Source organism: Barbus barbus (genome assembly GCF_936440315.1).
Source record: "Barbus barbus genome assembly, chromosome: 20".
Taxonomy (NCBI): Eukaryota; Metazoa; Chordata; class Actinopteri; order Cypriniformes; family Cyprinidae; genus Barbus; species Barbus barbus.
Window position 1 is genome coordinate 26,044,516 of NC_136748.1, and position 24,203 is coordinate 26,068,718.

The 24,203-nt window shown below is 36.3% G+C and overlaps 1 protein-coding gene across 2 annotated transcripts in view; it reads right to left on the reverse strand.

The window, feature by feature from the left end:
- Positions 1 to 24,203, reverse strand: part of LOC306886116 (kinesin-like protein KIF26B) — a 103,212-nt gene that overhangs the window by 49,899 nt on the left and 29,110 nt on the right. For both annotated transcript variants that reach the window (XM_079442998.1, XM_079442999.1), the window contains exons 3-4: positions 22,826 to 23,443; positions 9,398 to 9,567 (exon numbers count right to left, since the gene is read on the reverse strand). In XM_079442998.1, the coding sequence (XP_079299124.1) occupies positions 9,398 to 9,567; positions 22,826 to 23,443 (788 nt within the window). The remainder of the gene's footprint in view (positions 1 to 9,397; positions 9,568 to 22,825; positions 23,444 to 24,203) is intronic.

The window sequence follows — 24,203 nt, forward strand, 5'->3', positions numbered from 1 at the left end:
TTCACACACAAACCATCTGTAGCACAGTGAAAGGATCAGAATACAGTGCATGAAATCTGTTTCTGATTAAAGCTTCTTCTTCAGGGAGAAAATGAAAATGCCAGTATTAGAAATGAACAGCAACGAAAAGGTTCTGTTTTCTAGAAAAATGTAAATCGAAGGCTGTTCTGAGGGGAATTTTAAGCAGGCATTTTATGCAGGAAGACAAACGTAGGAAATATTTAGGAAATAAGTTTGTAATTTTTTAAACTGTAATTTATAATATGCAAGCTCATATATATGTATATATATATATATATATATATATATATATATATATACATACATATACATGTTATCTATCTATCTATCTATCTATCTATCTATCTATCTATCTATCTATCTATCTATCTATCTATCTATCTATCTATCTATCTATCTATCTATCTATCTATCTATCTATCTATCTATCTATCTATCTATCTATCTATCTATCTATCTATCCAGACAGACAGACAGACAGATAGATAGACAGTATTAATTAATTTATTTGTATATGCAAATATTCATGTTAAAATATGTTAAAATATTGAAAATATGGCATTTTAGGCAGGCAAGGAAATCTAGGTATTTATTTTATTTAGGCAATAAATAAATAAATGTTTGTATTTTTAATTAATTTCCTAAATATAAAAATTAAACATAAATATAACTGCAAGTGCAAAAGTACATAGGTAATTTTATAAATTTTACTATTTTATAGTAACTATTTTATAAAAAAATCTATTTCATAAATAGAACTCAAAAAATTATTATAAAAATAAAAGCGTGTGTTTATTTATATATGCAAATACTGGGAATTTAGTAAATAAATAAATAAATGAATGTTTGTCTGTAATCTGTTTCATAAATATGATTTAAAAATAATTATTAAAATTAGTGCTGTCAAATGATTAATCGCGGTTAATCGCATCAAAAATAAAAGTTTTTGTTTATATAATATGCGTGTGTGTATTGTGTATATTTATATATATGAATACACACACATACAGCATATATATTGAAAATATTTACATCTATATATTTATATTCATATTTATTATCATATATAAATATATTTAATGTATAAATGTAACATATTTTTCTTAAATATATACATGCATGTGTGTGTATTTATATATAATTTTATATATAATAAATATACACTGTACACACATTTATTATGTAAACAAAATGTTTTATTTTGAATGCGATTAATCGTTTGACAGCACTAATAAAAATATAACTGCATGCATATGCAAATACTGACAGGTATACATACTGATAGATAGATAGATAGATAGATAGATAGATAGATAGATAGATAGATAGATAGATAGATAGATAGATAGATAGATAGATAGATAGATAGATAGATAGATAGATAGATAGATAGATAGATAGATAGATAGATAGATAGATAGATAGATAGATAGAACCAACCAGGCTATAAATAACCATGCAGCAGCAGAAACAGCAGCAGTGGGCTCTGGGGAGGGTGTTTAGATGGGGGTACAACAGGGCTGTGAGGGTGGAGGAGAAGTAGATGGATTGAGAAAGAGGAGGAGAACGACCTGTACTGGAACTGAGCCATTGCTGAGATGTCAATTGACCTTATGTACGAGAGAGACCCATTCCTGTGCCAACACACCTGGGACGGCACACCTGAGTGGGCCAGGGCAGATCTAGAAATAGATCTAACTGATATGGCTACATGGCTCCTGAATGCTGTCAAGATCACCTTACGGCACAAGAACCTGCTTAAAAAATTTGAATACCACAAGAAAATCTAGAAATATAGTGTTCACATCCTTGCATAATCCCACTTTAAACAACGGGATGAAAGATTACTAATACAGTGACAGATAAAGATCCATATAGGAAAGCATGGAGACTGTGATACAGAACAGACGCAGCCAGAGCTCTAGATAAGAAACCACAACACCGAAAGGCTTTTTCCTCTACAAAAACATTAAAAGAACACTTCCATATGGGCTGCCCGCTGTACCATTTTAGGTCAGTGTGTCCTTACTTTAAGTGCAGCGGCCGAGACCAGGGATCAGGGGTACCGCAGGAACAAACGAGAGCCACAGGAACGTGACATGGCTGAGTGAAGCCGAGGAAAGCAGAGGAGGGGTTGTTGAAAAGTCAGGCATGGTTGCACAGGGGTGATGGTTGGCCCCTGACTCCAGCGAGCAGGGTTGATGATAGAGTCTCTCACGCAGGCAGGTAGCAGCAGCAGTAAGATCAGCTATTCATTGTGTGCCAACAGCAGACAGCAACTCACAGACTGGAGCTGATTCCTGTTCAGAGCCATCTTATTTTTTTACTAAAATAATGGTAAAATAAAATAAAATAAAAAACTAAACTAAACAAAACTAAAATATAATCAAATAAAATGAAGCTTCTGAATGTTTCTTTACTATATGAAGGAAATTCAAAAAATATTAATTGATTATACTTTCACAGCTGCAACAGGAACTAGTAACTAGATGTATACATACAATAAAATAAAATACATCCACTTTTAGAAAAATGTCCTATATCGACCTGTGAAGTGCCAGCTGATTATTTAAAAAAAATAATAATAATAATTTAATAAAATAAAACATAAAATAAAGCTTATGAAAGTTTCTTTATTTTAAGATAAGTCAAAAATTATTAATTGTTTTATAAATAGTTTTACAGTTACAAAAATACTTTTTTTTACATAAAAAAAATATATATATACTTTTGAAAAATTTATTCAGCTCTGCTGAGACTACAACATACTTTCTGCCAAAACACCATGAAAATAAAATAAAATAAAATATTCTTTACTGTTTAAAGGATTTAAACTAGATTTTAGTCTGTGCAGTACTCCTTGGGATTAATTAGTGACAGTCTGTTACACAAATATTTTTTTATGAGCGAATCACTGAATCATTCCCTCAACCAATGCATTCAAAACATTGTTCACTGAAGCGACTGTCTTCATGAGTGAATCACTGAATCATTCCCTCAACCGATTCAATCAAAACGCTGTTCATTCAAGTGATTGCCTTCATGAGTGAGTCACTAAATCACTCACTCAAACAATTTGCTCAAAAATAGATTCATTTAGCAGCGAAACCAATAGTCATTTGGAGACATGCAACAGTTCTTGCTGTGACTTTGCTTGGATTCATTTTTGGTAAAATTATAAATGTTTCTATAATACACAGCTGCAATATATAATATACTACGATAGAAATTCAAAGATAGAGATGAAAGATCGAGCAAGAGTGAGAGAATCACATATCAAAAGAAGAACAGAGTGTGTTTCTTGGTTTCTGGAAAGAAGGCGCGTAAATTACAGATGCGCAGCTGAGTTTGACAGCCCTTCCACATCTTTAACTGAACACATCCGGATGGTCAGGTCGTGACACCTGTCCCATAAAGCACAGCACTCTCTCAAGAAGGCATGTTACGACGTCTGTAAATTTTCAGGTGCACAGAGTGAGGCCAGGGGAAAAGCGCAAGGGGTGTGACACGGTCCTGCTTCAAACAAAGAGAAAAATGTGTGCCAGGTGTACACATACACACACTTTGGCAGGATCGTCTTTAACTGTCAAACAACAGGCTGAGACACATATATATACACAAAAGAGGGCTGTCCTTCATGTAAACCCGCACCTTCAGCTGAAATTTACAACCTTCTTTTTTTACTGCCGAAGGATGGCTGACATTGTCTGCTACATGAGGGCACGGCGGTTATAAATCAGACGACACACTCTCTCCTGCTCCTTTCACTGCTATGAAAGAAGAGATGAGCAGCAGACTCATGTGGAAAAATGCAGAATCAATAGCAACACAGGAAGCATGGGAGGGCCATTTAATATATTAAAGATTATATTATCATCTGGGATCTAGTCAGTGGTTTTTAACTGGTTTTATTTGAGGATTTTATTCTGGAAATGAGGGGTCGACCCAAGACATTATCAAACAGTTTGTCATAAACAGAAATATCCTAAAAATATACATAACTATATGTTTTATTATAATTGATACATTATATTCTTAATATAATATTGAATAAATGAATTAACAAAATCAGACAATAATTCACTGCACCAAAAAACATTAATTCATTCATTCATTCATTCATCTTTGTTTTTGGTTCACAAGGTTTGTCAACCTGTTCATATTATAAGATCATTTTTGGGCAAAATCTTTTCTCGCTCTCTCTCTTTTTTTACTGGACACACAGGCTTTGTGATAACAACAGATGATATGAGAAATATTTTTTCCTTGTAATAGTGTTATTTTAGTATCATTGAGATTATTTTTCTATTTTTTTATTTTAATTTTAGTTAATATTTTGGTCATTTTATTTTTATTTTTGTTTTTCATTTTTAGTAGTTTTTGTTTTTATATATGGCTATTTTTATTTTTTTATTCATTTTCTCTAGTTTGAGTAAAAGTAGTTTTTTTGTAATTTTCAGTAGTTTTTGTTTTTATGTATGGCTATTCTATTATTTTTTATAAAAAAAAATTAACTTTATTCTAGAAAACATTAAAACAGTTTGAGATATTTTATAAATTTACTAAATTAAAATGAGGAATGTTGCATTGGCAATTAGCTGAGATCAAAAAGGGGTTTTATTTCTATTTTTATATATTTTATTTCAGTTAACATTTCATTTTAGTTAGTGTGTTGTTTTTAGTTTCAGCTTTAGTTAACCCTGGTTCATAATGTATTTGTTATTTTCCTATTTATGCATGACTAAAACTATAGCTGTACAGTTATTTGCATTCATTGTTGTTTTGTCCTTCTGTCGGTGACACACCAGTTGAGAAGCACAGATCTAGTACATTCACTCGGTCTGGTTTCTGCCAGCATGGTTGATATGAGGCCAGTAAATCACACTGGACGCCTCTTAACCTCTCTGTGATCTGAGCATTAAAGAAATATTTACAGTGTTTGAGCAATACATCTACAGTAAGATCCCTCATAGGGATTAAGAGCGCACAAGCAGTATATATCAATTAATTCTACAGATGAGGCAAAATGTCATCATATTTGTTTATCCCTCATGTAAAACCAAGTACCACATCTCAGAAACAGAGGTTGCTGCCAAATGGTTTCTACTGTAAATATTTTCTGCCCGTTGACACATTTGATAGACGGCTATGAGAGATGTAAAACAAAACAACGGACAAATGAGGAGAAACTGAAACTTTTTTCAACAGAAAATCCTCTCATGAATATTAAATATAAATGGAATGACAATAGCATTTGAGCAGGATATTAATCATGTTCTCAGGCACCTGTCAGTGAGCTAATTGGATAAAAGAACCAGCCAATCAGCAGCCACCATAATCAACAGACAACTGAAGTGAATTAAACAGCCTATCAGGAAGTTGGAGGGGTTCTCCCACAGATCTGAGACCTGTTCTCCATCTACGTACAAATATAATCTAAAAGTCAAAAATGTTATTTCCATTACTTCCATTAACTTCCATAATCCATAAAGATGTGTGTATTATGAGGCATTTCATATGTAGAGCACGTCAGTGCATTTTAATTCAAGATTACAAATTTTTATTTGGAAAAACATGCACCAATAAATCATATTTTGAGAAAGTAAACAGATTATTTAGTTTTTACCGTACACATACACACTCCTTCTAGCTCTCTAGCTCACTTTTCTCTCTAACATATCAACTAGTGCGATGTCTGAATTTTAATGTGAGCTAGATTAGTATCTAATATCACCCAAATGACATATCAAAGGGAGACGTGTTTCCTACTAGAGTTGAAGCTGAGGTTAGCACTACTCTCACACTATCTTCACTTCCAGAAAGGCCTTGCTTCCCCTCACCTGAGGACAACGAATCAAACCGCAGAGATTTGAGATTGTGACAGGAAGATTAGTGATACCTCAAAGCCATGTTAAAGTCTCCATTTAGAAACACTCTGAGGGTATGTTCTCTGAAAAAGCGTGTGAAAGGATTTTGGCTGGGTATTTCTTCAGAGTTGCATCACAGTGCTTCACTTGGTGTCCACCTGATAAAGTCCTGCTTTTCCTGTACAACTATGTAACTCACTGCTTACTCACCATAGTATGAGGCATTGTTGGAGAAATTAATTAGCTGTTTCCCAAACTGTAGTAGCCTAACTGTTGCACATCCATCATTTGAATGTTGTCGCACATGGTGGAGTAATAACTTATTCAAAAAACATTAATTTTCTTTACACTAAGCATGTAGAGTGAAATGTGTATATGTAATGAACAACATAGATTTTACTGCACATTCGCCTGCTTATGTTGCTCAAGAGCATTAACTATTTAAGTACACACCAAACTAACCAGAAACTACCAGGTCGAGATCTGTAGTTCCAACCACACAACTTTGAATAGTTGAACTTTGTTCTTTACAACACTTACAATCAGAATTTGCCTTTGGGAAACACACCCTCAGTCAGCTATTAATTTATTTATTCATAAAAGCAGACCTTCTCAAATGACAATTCACCAACTAGTTGAGTAAAGTTTTTGAACAAACTTTGAAGTTGGCTTGAGAAAGCCTAGCCTGAAAGTTTGAAGCAGTTGGAAAAAAAGTTAGAAAATTTACATTAGACATATTTCTAACATGTTTAAACATGATTAGCATGTTGTTAGCATGTCTTTGGCATAATAAGCATGTTGATAGCAAATTTTTGGCATGAGTAGCATGCTGTTAACATGATTAGCATATTGCTAACATGTTTTAGTATGTTGCTAGTATGATATACAGTAGCGTGTTGTCCTTAGATAGTCATTAAGCTTTGCTAGTGATAGACAGCTTCAACACTCTATAAGTCTTATTGTACAAAGGTTTTGACCCCCTCAGCATAAGTCACATCAGTTAGAAAAAACATAGCATCCCGAGTCAAACCAGTCTGAGGGTCTGACCCAATGCTGACATATTCTATTGTGCTCCCTTCAATTTGGTCCTGAAGTTTTCTTTACTTGGTCTTAAAAAGGTCTTTAAATGACCTTCATAAAACCTGCACAAACCCTGAATAGCTTTAATTGAAAGATGAGATTTCTTCCTTTCATTTTTGGCCTGTCGTTTGGCATAGTGGGCACAAATAATAAGATGAAGGAGAGGAAAATAAAATCACAATGCCACCACAGCTGTAGCCTTCTGATACAAATAAATGCATAAAATCCAGCTGCTGTAGTAGGCCTGATTTATTAGAGGCTCTCACGAAAAACGAGAGGTTTTGAGGTTTCACATGAGCCATTCGTCTCCCGCTATCTTTCAGCGTTCTACTCCTCCAGTCCAGCTCTGATAAAAGCCCATGATCTATGTCCTTGCCCCCTCCCACAGCCCCACCGGGCGACACAGACCAGAGCACGAATCACTGGACAGAGGAGAGGATGTCTTTCCCATACTACAGCATGACATAATGCCTGTTTCAAAAGACAATGCACACAATAATAGCAGCAAATGATTCACACTAGATCAGATGATTCTTTATAGAAAGACAGCTATGGGAAAAAGTCACCCAGTGATCAGAGCATCTCATATGACACCATTAACATGACAACACCTGCCAGTGCCTGTGCATTTGTGTAAGTATGTTTGCATGTGTGAGAAATGTCCTGTTGACAACAGACAGCTGTGACAATGAGTGTGAGTGAAGGATTGAACTTGAGAGGACATGCAAACACTCTCAGTGTTTGACCCCAAATCCCCCTACACCCCCTGTATGACTGTGAAGTGACAGAGTTTTTATGCTGGCTGCAGATGAACATCAAGCTCATCAGATATTCAGACCATGGTGCAAAATGCTAAAGAAGGGCAGCTTGCTCAAGGGAAGCTGTCATTTCTTAAGACTGCACTCTCTTATAGTAGGAAGGACTCATTAAAGTAGATAAAATTCAATAAATCTCTTGTCTACTTGAATTGTGTGTTTTTTTTATCATATTCAGTGACTCCTGCAAGAAAACTAGCATGCTAACAGAATAAATCCCACAGGTGATCAGATTGTTTGGTTGGATATGGTGACTAAAAATCATTGGCTGCTTGTGTGAGATTGGTATTGTGTTTTTCGTTGGATAACATTACATGACCAGTACATGTATAGAGTGAATATATATAGTGCAAAAACTATACTGTACATCAGATGAGTAGCATGTTCAAATACCAGGCTCATTGGAAAAATGTGCCTGTGCCAACATTTCTACAAAATTATATTGCATTTTATATATTTTTTCGAAGTGAAATGTCCAGTGAGTGGTGCTAAAAATGGGTTCAGTTTTACCGAAAACAGATGAATCTGGAAACATTTTATTACAAAATGTATGTCTAGTATTTGGCACAAAATGTTTCTAAAATACTGTTTTGCATCTGAAAATAATGTACCACCTAAACTAAACCCTACCCCAAGCCTATCAAACAGTGTTAAAAACAGCAAACATCACCTAAAATGCATTTGCTGAAGAAACCATACCATTTTAGCTTCTACAAATCTTTGACTTCTTTTATCGTGACTCATGATTTTTAGGATTCATACCTGAGTGCTGAGCATCAAAAGTGCTGTACCAGGTACGCTATCGAGCAAGTCTACCACGTCAAGAAAGCCATACAAATCTGCCATGCAAAAGCCATGCAAATGTGATTAGTTTACAAATCATGCGCTATGCTAAAAGCATTTTAAGGTCATAACACAGTATTGTGCAAAAAATGCACAGAATAAGTATTCTATTATTATTATTGTCATATTATTATTATTGATAATCTGCCCCTGTATTCAGAATTCATGTGACAAGGAATTAAAAAAAAAAATAATTGTTGATGTTTTATTACCACTAATGTTCATTTCAGCTGGAAACTGCAGTGAATTGTATGTATATAGGTATGTTTTTGTAGTTTTGCAAAACATGTAGGTGGGGCACATTTTTCCATTGTGCTTATGTTGCCAAATATGCAGTATGCATAAAAATTATCCGCCAAAAATAACCATGATGTACTACTTCAGCTGAGATTCTCAAGAATGCATCCAATGGGCACGTTACTATCCAATGAAGCCATAACAGCAACATAGCACTGTAAGTCACATGGCAGTGCTAATGTCCAGATTGTATTCAACACTCCTGGAGATTTTCGAAGAATCATTTTTTGGTTCCCTAAAGAACCTTTTTGTGAAACATTCTTAAAATAACAATTTTTTCTTAGTGTGAAGAACATTTTAAAAAAAGAAAAAAAAACATTTTCTACTTTAAAGAACCATTTGTGAAATGGAAAGTTTCTATGGATGTGATAGGCTCCTCATGGAGTATGGACAACTCTTACTCAAAAGTATAGCATAGAATTGTAACAAACCACAGCCCACTGAGGTCATGTGACATCAAACCCAGAGTCTTACCTGGCAAAGAAGGATGCAGCAGCGGAGGTGCCACTGGAGGGTGCTGTGGTGACCGGGGCAGGAGGTGGAGCAGCAGGGCTACTGTATGCACTGGGCCGGTCAGCGTTGTAGCGGTTGAGCGCGGCTTCGTTTAGACCCTCCCGGTTGCCTTCTGACACCATCTGAGAAATCTGTATGCAAGTAAACATGGGTATTAAAACTAAATAAGAGCAAATGGCTCTGTTTACAAAATGCAATATAGCTCAGGTAATGTTCTCAGTCTTTTATGTCCCCCATGGCTTCTGTTTCCCTGATATGCATGGGAAAAGGGGTGAAAACTCATTCTATTTGTGTCTGAACTACAGCAGCGTCTCTGGAAAGTGTCCTGGGTCACGCAGTGGCAGTGAATAAGTTTAGCACAGATTCTGCCAGGCTTTCAGATAAACAACTAAACAACAGCTTAGACGTGAGTCATGAGAAACAGTCCTGATAATTGAGCTGTGAAGGGCCCACGGCACGGCTGGCTTTCTTAAACAAGCATTCAGCCAGACCCACTCAGGGAGATTTGGAAATAATCCGGACACCCTCCCCTGCCCCAGCTGTAAATACATGGTAAGGGCACTGCTGTTGCTGTACAGTGAACCAGCAACCCTCTGTGTGTTTACCCTGAATGCTTCACAAATGTAGACAAGTCTCACCCAGATAAGTTTGGAGGAACAGTGAGAGAATCCAGATCTGTGCATTTGTCACTAAAAATGCCCAGCATTGGACATACATGCATCACAAGATCATTTGTATGCATTTTACATATTTTTTCTTAACACATTTCCACTAAAGCGTCATCTCCACCGAATATATTAACGACATTGTGTAATGGAAATGACATTGACAATGACAATGGGGGAAGTCGTGGCCTAATGGTTAGAGAGTCGGACTCGTAATTGAAAGGTTGCGGGTTCGAGTCCCCGGCCGGCAGGAATTGTAGGTGGGGGGAGTGAATGTCCAGCGCTCTCTCTACCCTCAATACCACGACTGAGGTGCCCTTGAGCAAGGCACCGAACCCCCAACTGCTCCCCGGGCGCTGCAGCATGGCTGCCCACTGCTCCGGTTGTGTGTTCACGGTGTGTGTGTGTGTGTGTGTGCATTTGTTCACTACTCACTGCTGTGTGTGTGCACTTGGATGGGTTAAACGCAGAGCACCAATTTCGAGTATGGGTCACCATACTTGACAATATGTCACGACTTTTTTTTATTTCTTTTTTTTTTACTTTTTTTTTTTTTTACTTTTTTTACTTTCTTTTTTTATTTCTAAGTGCTAAATTTTACTGCTAAATGCATAAATACATAAAATTACATCATATTTTCACAATTAATACGTTGATTTTTCTTTACAAGACCATGCTTTTCACGACACTGTTGTACTTAAAAATACTATTATACACATAATAGAGCTATATTTATTATATATTACATTATTATTATCATTATTATATCACTTTTAATATAATGATGAATATAATTTTTTTATTAAAAATATATTAAAAAAATCAAGAATTAATGTGATATTTATAAAAAAAAAAATTATGAAAATAATTTTACAAAAATAAAATGAAGTGTTAAAACTGTAAGAAAAATGAAACCCTGGGGAAAGTGGCAGAAGTTAAAGAAACACTCAATTTTGATTTCTGTTATAATCTGCTTTATGTGTAAAATAAAAAATAAAAAATTTAATTAAATTTCCGCATAGCCTCTTTCATCAAATTAAAGACACTTTTGCAAACAGGCCAACCAGTACCAACAGTGACTTTCACACCTCAGAGAACGAGAGAATATAAACTGAGCTGTTCAGAGCCAAAGGCTCATGGTGTCTTCACAGCCTCGCATGTGTTATTTCAGTTTGGCTGCAGGTATGCTGGCAAAACGCACAGCCGTCTTAAAATACTTCATTATAGCACATGACTGATAGGTATATTTAGCAGTGTCTGCACTCGTTACAGTTCCTTAACGCTGCATTGGTCTAGGCAGACATCCATGTGACCGAGTACTGGATTTACAGTAGGTGTGTTTGCATTTGACAACTGCAGTAGCTGTTGGAGTAAAACGTATGGAACGAAATGTCACGGGAATAACCACAAACCATTAATAAACCTGATAATGCAGAGCTAATAATGAACACAATATTGATCCTTTGTCAACAAAAAATCTGTAATACAGATTTATATAACAGTGGTCATCATAAACAATATTATCCTACTACATACTGAAGAATCTAGAAAGCTTAGTACAGAGGGCAATATGAGAAATATTAAAAAGCTTTTATCCCTTATTAATGAATGGACTAAGCTGGTACACAAAGCTAAATCCTGCTCATTCAGTACACACTTGTCAAATGATGATCTCATGACATAATAGTCATTATCTAATTCTGATCATGCAAATCTCCCTCCCTAAACCTAGCCAGAACAATTATGGAAACTAAGCTGCAAAAATGGATGTTTCAAAGCCAGAATCATGAGCAAATTAACATATATAAGCCTATTAAGTATTCAGAAACAGTCAATCATGACAGCTAATTTACAAGTCTTAAAGAAACAGTTCACCCAATAATGAAAATGTACTGAATCAAGCCGTCCAAGATGTAGGAGTTTGTTTCTTCATCAGAACACATTTGGAGATATTTAGCTCTACATCACTTGCTCGCCAATGGATCCTCTGCAGTGAATGGGCGCCGTCAGAATGAGAGTGCAAAGGTAGCTGGAAGCAAAGGTTAGTAAAAAAAAAAAAAAAAAAAAAAACACACACCTTTTCACTTCACATGACGTTATTTGATGGACTGGAGTTGTGTGAATTACTTGTGGATTATTGTGATGTTTTTATCAGCTATTTGGACCCTCATTCTGATGGCACCCATTCACTGCAGAGGATCCATTGGTGAGCAAGTTATGTAATGCTATATTTCTCCAAATCTGCTCTGATGAAGAAACAAACTCATCTACATCTTGGATGGCCTGAGAGTGAGTAAATTTCAGAAAATTTTGGGGTGAACTATTCCTTTAAAGGTACAGTAGCAAAAGAGTCTGTTTAATTCTCAAAAAAAAAATATCCATAAAACTAAAGAATGCAATAAAAGTGTACAATATTGATTTTATAAAAATACTGTTTGTTTTCCATGAGGCAATTCAATCCCCATGGCGGCATTGAAACGACTAAGCCCTGCTCACAGCCAGTCAGATCCTCTGGGAACTGACGGCTGATTTGCCATCTGTTGTACAGGAATGAGAAGAAGGAGCATTAAATACCAGCAGTGCCAACAGCACAGATTGCACCTCTCTGCCCATCCTCCCATCATCTCTCCATCCGTTCTCCTCCCTCATTTACTTCTCCTCTCTCTCCTCTGTCTGATAGTAGCCCTTTGTTTGCCTAAATGTAATGCCCCCATCCATCTATCCATCCACGTTCAACTGTTTGACATTGACTTTGACCTTCATACTGCTTTGCTGGTCCATATGGCTTTGCAAAGCTAAATTAAAAGTCTTAATATTTCTGATATCAGTCAGATAAAGGTTATTCAAAGATCTACAGATAGCCAGCTACATTGTAAGTCTTCTGTCCAAGTTCTCTAGTTACAAATAATGCGCTGTAAGATACTTTTCTCACAGCATTTTTATATGAACAAAATGTATATGTTTACGCTATCCCATATTTTTTAAATATAAAAGAAAAGAAAAACCATGCCTAATAAGAGTTGTTAAATTATAAAGTATAAAAAAAATAAAAATAAATAAATAATAAAATAAAAGGAACAATGCGTGTTAAGAAACTGTTACCTAATTATAAAATAAAATAAAACAGTTTAAAGAACCATGCCTAATAAGAGTGTTATTGAATTCTAAATAAAATATAATAAAATAAATGTAATTAAAATTAAATTAAATTCAATGGATTAGTTTAGGTACAATCCATGTTAACAATGTCATTTAATTATAAAATAATAAAATTAAATTAAATACAATTAAAAAATATATATAATTGCCTTTGAAAAATAAATAATAATATAATCTATTTGCCATCTAATTGCCGTATTATTATAGAATTATATAGCAGATTGTACATATCTATGGAATCTAACACTAATCAAGTTTTATTTTGAAAACGAAATCCAGAATAACAAGAGAGTATCCTGTATTTCATGAACTTTAAATCTTGAGAAGATAAACATGATACATAATGTCTTAGTATGTTATAAAATTGCAAATACTAAAGAGAGGAATCTCAATATTGCAGAAAATATCACTCTAGTGATTCATTCAAGCATATTAGAATGCCCTGAGCACAATTATAGCAACTTCACCACAGATGACGAATTGCCAAGTACGTCCCTGTGCGTGTGATATCAATATCCAGCGCTTGTAATTTTATGGATGTCTCATTTCATGTGTTTCAACAGAAGGCCGGACCCCCATGTGACTACACCAGCTCCAGGTTTACATGAGACTAGGGCCAAGTGCAGTTGTGATGGATGAGGAAGGCAGAGAACATTTCTGAGAATGGAAATTTCCTGATGCAGCAGAAATACCCAAGAGAGGAATGGAAAGATCTAAAAGAAGCCCTTGAGTGGAGGTTTCCTTCCACCCCGTTCCCTAGCGGCTCCCTTCACACCCACAAGAAGAGACTTCCTCATTCATCATAATTAAAGCCGGAACACACTGCACTGCCTGGATACTCCTCTCCTGGATATATTAACTATTCTTCACCAACCCCTGAGCACTCTCTATATCTATGTGTGACAGTTCACATTCACTTCTCAATTCAGATGGGATGGAAAACAGGACTAACGGTCCTGGATAAGAATGCACACTGGACATACAAAAAGAAATAAAACCATGGGATGTGCTTAAGGGGATGACACACATTTTCCACTGAGGTGCAGTATAAAAAAGTACAGTACAGTACAGTAGTTAGTGTGAATATGAAAAATTGAATTTTGAATGGCCACATTCCACAGGAAGCTAAATGAAGGAAGCTTGAATAAAGGAAGAGGAATTTACTGAATTGCAAACATCTGTCCACCTGTCCATCCATCCATCCACCTCTTGAACGACACTCCACAAATTAAATCTTTCCATTTGTCTATTCATCCATCTATCCATCAATCAATCTATCTATCTGCCCATCCGTCCAATATTCCGTCTTTCTATTTGTTCATCCATCCATCCATCTATCCAACATGACATCCATCCATCTTTCTATTCGTTTATCCATCTGCCCACCATCTTTCTACTCGTCGGTCCATCCATTCATCCATCCACCTTTATATTTGTCTATCCATCACTCAGTTTATCTATCTATTTTTCTATCTATCCATCCGCCCATCTGCTAATCCATTCAGCTATCCTTCCATCTATTTGCATCCATCCATCTTTCTGTATTTACCATCCATCCATCCATCTACCTACCCATCCATCCATCTTTGTATTCATCTATTCAACCATCTATAGATCAATCAACCTATCTATCTGCCCATCCGTCCATTAATCCATCTTTCTATTTGTCCATCCATCCATCCATCCATCCATCCATCCAACAATCAATCTATGTCATTCACCCATCTGTCTTTCTGTTCATCAATCCATCCGTCCAACATCTTTCTATTTGTCCATCCATTCATCTATCCATAAATCTATCCATCCATCCACCTTTATATTCATCTATTCATCCGTCTATCCATCAGTCTATCTCTCTATCCATTCGTCCATCCATCCATCATCTTTCTATTTGTCTATTCATCTGTCGATCCATTCTATCACTATTTTTTTATTTTTAAACAAAGTTTTGTCAAGTCAACATTTACATTATTCCAGTTAAAAATTAGTCATATGAATTTCTTTGACATTTTCATTCTACATTTTAATACATTTACATTATACATTCTTATAGAAATTCAAATTGCAATTCTACATCATGTTTGCTATAGACCTCAATTTAAATCAAATTCAAATTTGGAAATTTAATTGCTATTTAATAGATATTCTCAATCCAATTCCGAATGGTTGTTGCAAACACATGGTGTCAGAGAATCACCACAGTCACCGCAGTCTCCACTAACGACACTCATCAGATCCCAATACCCTGATTTCTAATCACCACCACCTGTCAGCACTCATCAACAGCACTATATCCCTGCACTTCTCCCATTCAATCACTGTCTGGTCTCAAACATTTCATGCTGGCTAACCTGACCCACTTACCTTTTGTCTACTTACCAGTTGTCTACTTACCAGTGTTCCTATCCCTGTTCTACACCGCTTCAGTTCTCCACCGTCTCCACACTCCGCTGTTACCTACGGATCCCCTGGAAAAGGAAAAAGGACGTTCACGCTCAGATAAGCCCCTAGAGACATTCCCATTCCCGTCTGCTTACCTGGACATTCTGCTCATCTCAGTCCCCTCTGCTGCTACTCAATAAACCTGTTGATTGTATTGCACTTACATCTGTGTCCATCTGCTGACACATGGCAACCATTAAAGCAAGACACATATTGTTGTAAGTGGTGACTCATGCGATTCTCCTGTTCTTATTTTGGCAAGATTTACATTGATTGTGACATGAAGTAGTAGGCGAGTAGCCAGCTAGCTTGACCTGATGAATGTAAAATAAGGTATATTTGTATTCAGATTGTGTACAGTCTATGAAGTAGAGAGTCTCTTTGAATAGCTCTTGACAGAGCAAAGGAGACCCCCTACGCCGTACAGATGCTCTCTGCCCATAGTATAAACTCCAGCCAAGGAACCAGATTTACAAGGGACTTTTTCTCGAAATAATAAACATAGATTCAACAGTTTATATAAAAACATATTCAAGACTGAAGTTGCCTCGTCATGCCTTTAAATGGGCCTGTGATGTAGACATGGACACAAGCTGAAAGTGTCTGTTGGGTGGGAGCCACATTCATCCTCCAAAGAAAGGGATGTGGGTTTTAGAAAAGAGCCCTCCTTGAGGAGATTTTATAAGGGATAAGACAAAGTCCACATGGAATGTCAGAGCTCTGTGTGTGGCACACAAACTGTTTTTATAACAAGGTCCTGCATCCATGGTAATTGTCACTATCGGAGTGACTCTCCAACGCAAGCTTAACGGCTTCCTGTGCACAAAAACCAGCCCCTTGGGCGAGGGGGGGGGGACAGAAAATAAAACACATCTTAGCCAAAGTAAACAGAAGTGAAAAGCAGAGGAGTCACAAAAGACTCATTAAGATGGAGAGGGAGATACAGAGCTCAGCTCAAGGAGGAGAGGAACAGACAGAACAAGGGAGAGCTGAGAGATGTGTGTCTAAAGGAAGACGTGATTAGAGTGAGGTGAAGGGTGTGCCCCATCTACAGCCTAAATGACTTCCTTGTTCCACCGTGCTGTTTAACAACTGGCACAATCAAGATTAGACCCACCAAAACTCTGACCATGAGAATCTTGTGGGACCAAATCAAACACTCTGACTGTAACACACATTCAAGACCAAATTCTCAGCCAAAATGTTAGCCTTTTAAGGAATAGTTCACCCCCAAATGAAAATTATGTCATTATTTGCTCAATATTTATTCTGTCATTTGATAATAATAATAATAATATACAAAAAATAAAAATACAAAAATAAGTAAATAAAATGCATGCGTACATTTATAAAGCATACAAAGATAAAAATACAAAACATTAAAATGTTATGATATTTATACTATTATTATTATACAAGGCCACTGCTGGCCAAATGGGTGCCCTAAGCAGAACTATATTGTTGTGCTCCCTCCCCCAAATATTATGGACGTTAAAAAAAAAAAAAAAAAAAAACACCCACTATAGGGGTCAAAATAGAAGTTTAATAAAATATAAAAGTAAATAAATAAATTGTAATTAAATTGTATTATTTACAAATTACAATTAGACAGTTACCTATGGCTATTATTTTATTAATACATTTGTCTGATTGATTTTATAGTCTTATGCATTCAGAAATCAAACAAAAGAAAATTGAGCAGTTTTACTACGATAGAACCGTGGCTAATTTTTTTAAGAGTTGTTATGCCCACATGTTTTGAAGATAGAGGCTGTAGCATTTCTATCGCAAAAAGGTGGCCAAAAATTAAAGATTAAGTGGATATTTGAATTAGCATAAATGTTTGGTCAATATTAAAGGACTTGATCGTTCTGTAAGTTTATTACCAGGCCCTTGGCTCACTTTACAGGCATTTGTAACAATATGTAATATAAATATCTACATTGTTTATTTTGTATTACATTATGTATTTTAACAGTGTTTTTCAATGAAACCATATAATTATTAACCAATCATAATTGCCTCATTGTTTTATATAATGCATTTTAAGTCATTTTAAAGGCTATTGTTGGCTTAGGTCTGTTTTTATAACCACAAAAAATATTATCTTAATACTTCTTTGTGAACTATTATTTGAAATAACAAAACCATGGTTAATTTGTGGTTACCATCCATGGCTACAAGAACCATTATTTTTGGTTTTATTCGTAATAAAACCATGGCTAGTTTTCATAAGGTAACATGGAAAGTCAGAAAGAATATTATATGCATTTTTGGTGGTTAAATTATTACCAACATTAAAACACGTTATTAACTTCACCAGCCAAAAAGTTACAGGATTATGAATGTGGGCTACCTAAAAGTGATGCATGGGCTTCATCTTTTTTTTTTTTTTCTCGGCGCCGGATTGCTGATGTCTTTTCACGGGCATAGCTGTCCATCAAATTATGATCATTTGCTTTCAGCCGCAAACATGAGACGCGAGCGGTCACGAGATGGTCCTCACTGCAGAACACAAGATTCAAGGGGTGAGGTTGGATCCAGATCCAACTCCTCCCACATTGCATATACCTAAACCTACCCGTCTGCACCCCCGATCCCTAAACCCACCCATCTCCACCCCTAAACCTACCCGTCTCCACCCCCTAGATGTGGATCCAACCACGCCCCCTGGATCTTTGTTTTGCAGTGAGGGGCTACTGGCGGTCACGGGCGTGGAATGCAGGAATGCTGCATCACATGTGATTGGCATACAGTCTATCACAATCACCATAAAACACATTTTTTATAATTATATATATATGTTAATGTTTAGATGTTTATTTATGTATATGTATATGTTAGTTGTAATACTAATATAGAACGAAAGTGTTTTTTTTTTTTGTGGGTTTTTTTAGCAACTGGGATGGTGCCCCCCTGGGAGTTGGTGCCCTACGCAAACTGCGTACTCTGCGAATAGGGAGCGGCAGTACTGTTATGTTTACATAATAAATAAATATATGCTACAAAAGAAAGATTTTGAAAGAAACTTTACATATTATACTGTCCATTTAACAACAGGCTCCAAGAAATTTAAAAAGAAAATCTTAAAATGATGAAAGCATAACATAATTCAGAAAGTAATTTTTCACTGCTAAAGTAACTCGAGAGCAGCTTGCAAATCAAACATAGCGTTATGGAGCAAGTTTGACGTCCATTGTTCTCGAGCATCTCTAAGCAAACTATCATAATGTCAAACCCAGTTAGTAAATAGTGGCAGATTTTTTTCTTTTTCTTTTTTTTTGCTTGAATTATTCCTTTGAATTCTTAGACATGCCTGTGTTCAATTACCGTGAACTTCCTTTCGAAGCACTTGAATATGTGTTATTATAAAATGGATAGATTCCGACTCTATGAGTCACATTCAAGGACATTGTCAAATGCAGACGAACCTGAGACCACATTTTCTATATTATTTAATGGCTTACTGCTTTAACACTTTCAAATGCTTTGAAATAAAGAATTTACTCTTGATTAACTCACGATGTCAACATTTCAGAGTAGTTTTTTTGTCTGATAGCCAGATTAAAATCAACTTGTTCTCTCTTAAAAACACATGGACTAACTAACACAATCCACCTGTCTGTGGATTCAATATAAAAGGCTGTTCATTTAAACTACCATCAAAGCATCCAAAATATCCCCTCCAGGTTGACAAAAAATTTAAGTAAAACCACACTTGGTCCAGATTATATATGAAGAATAAGTGAGTTGAGGCTATGTATGACAACAAATATGTGTTTATGTTTCGGTACCAAATAACATCTGGTCAAAATATTCTTAGTACTATGTTCTTGGTATAAATGTAATCACTGGAAATGTCCTATGTGTTATTATTTTCATTCCTTTATGGTTTCCCTAATTAAAATCTGCAGTTACTGCTTCATCTTGAATCTGTGCATTCTGAGCAGAAGCAAATGTTTGAAACAAATTCTGCAGATGTTTGCGTGTGTGGAAGGTCTCATTGAGAAACAGACTTAAAAATTATGCACAACTGCCTGAAGCAGAGCCGTACTACAACATACTCCACATTAAAAATTCATGACAGATACAGTATCTTTTTCTCAAAAGAAATCCCATAATGCATTAGGTGTCATTTCAATATTAAAACATATTTACAAACATCTACTGTATATACACTACTTAAAAAACCTAGAATTCTTCTCGTTGTCAGACGAATCCTACACCTCTTATGAGATCATACACAGGTCAAACTCATGACCTGTAACTGTAACTAGTTAATTAGATTATTCTCATACAAAAGTGTCTTTGTTTCAAGAACAAAGTTCAGTGAAAGGACACATTTGCAAAACATTCCTCTAAATCTAAATGGGATTTTAAAGACTTGATTTTTTAAATTGAATCAAGGAACATTTACCCACTCAGCCACTTAAATGAAGCATCGATTTCCAAACACAGCCACCTGAATATTCCTTAAGAGATTCCTGTTTATGTCTATCTATAAACAGCCAGTTTTCACAGTTGATTCAAAATGGTTATTGAGACTCTACTGAATGCTCACAGGGGAAACATTTAAGTGCATATTCCTTTTGTGCCCCTTGATTGTGCCTGAAAATATAAAAAAATAGTAAATGGCCCATAGCTATGCTCATGATTCAAATGCAATTGCAGCCTCTAAAAGAAGGTTGCTGCTTTCTGAAGGGAAACATTGCATGCATCAAATGGTTAATACAATGCAAGCTCATTGCAACAGGACTCAATATGCAGATGCATCCAAATGTTGTATTTATATAATGCTTTGTAAGTATATAAGTTATTCTGTACAAAAAGGCATTGGAAGGAATTTAAAGTTTAAAGAACTTAAAATACCACATTAATAATGTGTTATTTCCACAGTATATGCATTATTTAGAGTAACCAATTATATGATATATGCATTTTTATATTTTACATATAATACTGTTGATGCACTACAATATATTATATTTACACAAATATATTAATCATATGCAAAACCCATAGACAAAGTGAACAAATTTATTTAACTTATACAGATCAAACTGAGTATGTAGGGATTAGTGAACACTACATAGGGACCCTGTAATTTGGAACGCAGCTCAAGAAATATTGATCATCCTGACAAATCATTAAATGTTTAAGGTAACAATACTATATGCACCTCTGTGTATGGTTGAATTTATTTTAAAAGATTCGAATCTCCACAGAGTAGCTGATTCTATGCTATTAAACAGTCCTTCGTACTTAATAGAGTCTAAACCAGCTGACGTTCCCTGATAAGCCACTGCGACTCCAGAGAAGACATCTCTCTGATGAGATCTAATCCACTTGCTGTGACTTAATTCACTTAGGCTTTACCAAAAAGACTCCTGAGTGCTCAATTCAGTTTGCTGCAAGTTCTTTTCCTATTAAGACTGAAGACTGACAACACGAGCCAAGACTGAATTATCCCTCTTAAAACAAAATCTCTCATTTGGACCTTATTCAAATGCTTGTTCAAATATGACATGTTGACTCTTGCGGTTAGAAATGCACTAACCTTGGATCTCAGAGTGAAATAACTAGGTCTCAAGTGGACTGATTGTCGCTCACCTGCCTGCCAGAAATGAATTGTTTGCTCTCCAAAGATATAATCTAGACACCATCCCATTACAGAGAGGGAAGAAACTAAATGAACTAGCCTTCCATGGTTTATCTGTCTCTGCAAACACAGTAGACCAAAAGAACTAGGCTTTTGCCCAAACAAATGAATCAAATTGATTCTCTCAAAGGGTTCCCTCGACCCCATGCAGTCTATATAAAATGTAATTCCTTCCATCCAATACATTACCAATGCACATTAGGCCCAGAGGGTCTCCCAAAGGACTGTATCATCAGATTACAACATTAACCACAATGTGCAAACAACACCTCATTACATCAGGCGGCACTTCTCCCCGAAGGGACGCTCCAACCCTCCAACCATGAATAAAAAAAATTAAGGTTTTATTCCAAAAAAACTAATGAGCTGTCTTGAAGTCTACTTTTATGCAGCATCCTAACAGAACCTCATAAGTGACTGATTTAGAACACTCTACATTGCCACTTTCTGGGATGCATTGCTAAGGTGACGATGCAATACTAAGATAACGACAGACAGACAGACAAGTAGACAGACGGATGGACAGACACATACAATGAAAGACAGAACAAACAAATGCTACACAGAAAGACTGAAAGACAGACAGATAGATTCAAAGATATAACGAAAGAGAGAATGGATGAATGACAGACAGAAAGATAGACAGACAGACAGGCAGATACAGAACAATAGAAAAAAGATAGACAGACAGAACAATAGACTGAACAAATGAACATTAGACAGACAAATACAATGACAGAACGTACGATGGATAGAACAAATGAATGATAGACAGCAACATAGACAGACTGACAGAACTATAAACAGAATGAATAAATGATAGACAGACAGATAGACAGACAGACAGACAGACAGACAGACAGACAGACAGACAGACAGACAGACAGACAGACAGACAGATAGATAGATAGATAGATAGATAGATAGATAGATAGATAGATAGATAGATAGATAGATAGATAGATAGATAGATAGATAGATAGATAGATAGATAGATAGACAGGCAGAAAGACAGGTTGATGGACAAAATTATGATAGACAGAAAGACAGATGGACAAACGGACGAACAGATAGAGAGAACTATAGAACAAACAAACGACAGGCAAAAAGATGAACAGACAGAGAGATAAGGATGAACAAACAAACAGATAAAGAATGAACAAACAACTGACAAAAAGATAGACAGGACAAACAATCGATAGACAAAAAGATAGACAGAACAATTGAAAGCTAGACAGACAGAAATAGACAGACAAAGAGACAGATAGAATGATAGAATAGACAAGTGAACAACAGACAGAACAAAAAAACGACAGACAGAAAGATAGACAGATAGAATTACAGACAGAATGAAAGAACGAAAGACAGAATGATACCCAAACAGACGTATAGGACGACAGACAGCATGAAAATACATAATAGATAGATTGCTAGATATATGGATAAGGCTTCACATATGCCTACCTGATAAGGATAGAGTGTGACGCCATTGGCTCTTGACACGTGTCCAGATGTCCAGGGGCCATCCAGGTACTGGTGAGCTTGGAGTGCGACAGAACTCAACACAGTTCCATTAGAGTTGCTGGGGCTGCTGGGTAGATGATGCTGTTGCGGTCCTGTGGACTTTCCTGCGTGGCCAGGCGAGTTGTTCTTCTTCTCCACACCATTGCTCACCCCCAGACTGTTGGGTTTGGATCCGTGTTTGGGGTAGGCTGGGTGGTGGGAGCTGCCACCGTTGTTCGCATTGGTGGTTGTTGGGGTAGAACTGGATGTGGTGGCAGAAACGGTAGCAGAGGTGGAGGAAGCCGAGGAATGGTGGCCTGTAGGGAGGAACGCCCAGTCTCGAGGTGGCGTGGGACCCTGGAGGATGCCTCGGGATCCCACCAGGGAGGCCAAGGATGGAGGAGAGCCAGGAGACACGTCACACTGCTCCAGACTCAGCACCATGTGGACAGCCTCCTGCTTCAGTTGACTCAGGTGGGTGGCACACACGTCACAGCGACCGTCACGCTCGTTCCATGCCTTACGCGTGCTGTTGGGCACCTGCAGTTTATCATGGAGCAGTAGGGAGAAGGAGGGATCCTATGGACAGAGAGGGAACAAAGAGGGAAAATAGAGGATTATGTCACATGCACTTGAATCTTTCAGTGAATAATTCTTAGAACCATTATTTTAAGAGTGAAGAACATGTTAATAATCTAAAGAATACCAAAAAGAAAGTTTTGTGCAATGGAAAGGTTCCATGGATGTTATAGGTTCTTCACTGAACCATAGATGCACAAATGGAGCATAGCGGTAGTTCTGGCAGGCCATGTTAGTCAAGCTCGCATCAGCTGACTCTCAGCTGATCCACATTTACCTATAGGATCACAACACCAATCATAATATCCTTCCTTAGGTCCCTTCAGTCATTATTCAGCAGCTATGACAGGTTTTTGGGCAAGGAGTGTTTGCCCAGAACAGAACCATTCCCCCAACCTAAAATGTATGCTAATCATAAGTTATATTGACGATAGTGGTCCTGACAGAACCACAGGTTAATTGATTGATTTTACAATGTCCCTTCCAAAATTAAAACCACTCATGAAAGAAAACTCAAACACATATCTCCATATTTTCTCTGTTGTTTCTCATAAGCAGCAATGAGATGAAATGGAGACTTTTGCTACTTTTGTCTACAGATTCTCAGATGTTTCTTAGCTAGCTAAAAGGTACTGAAAGAGTCTCAGACTGTCCTTAGGCTCAACGTGTGCAGTCATGAGTCTTTTGCTACTAATTGTAATATAAACACACATATGTTTCATCAAATGTTGCCTTAGATGTTTCAATCTTCATGGGATAA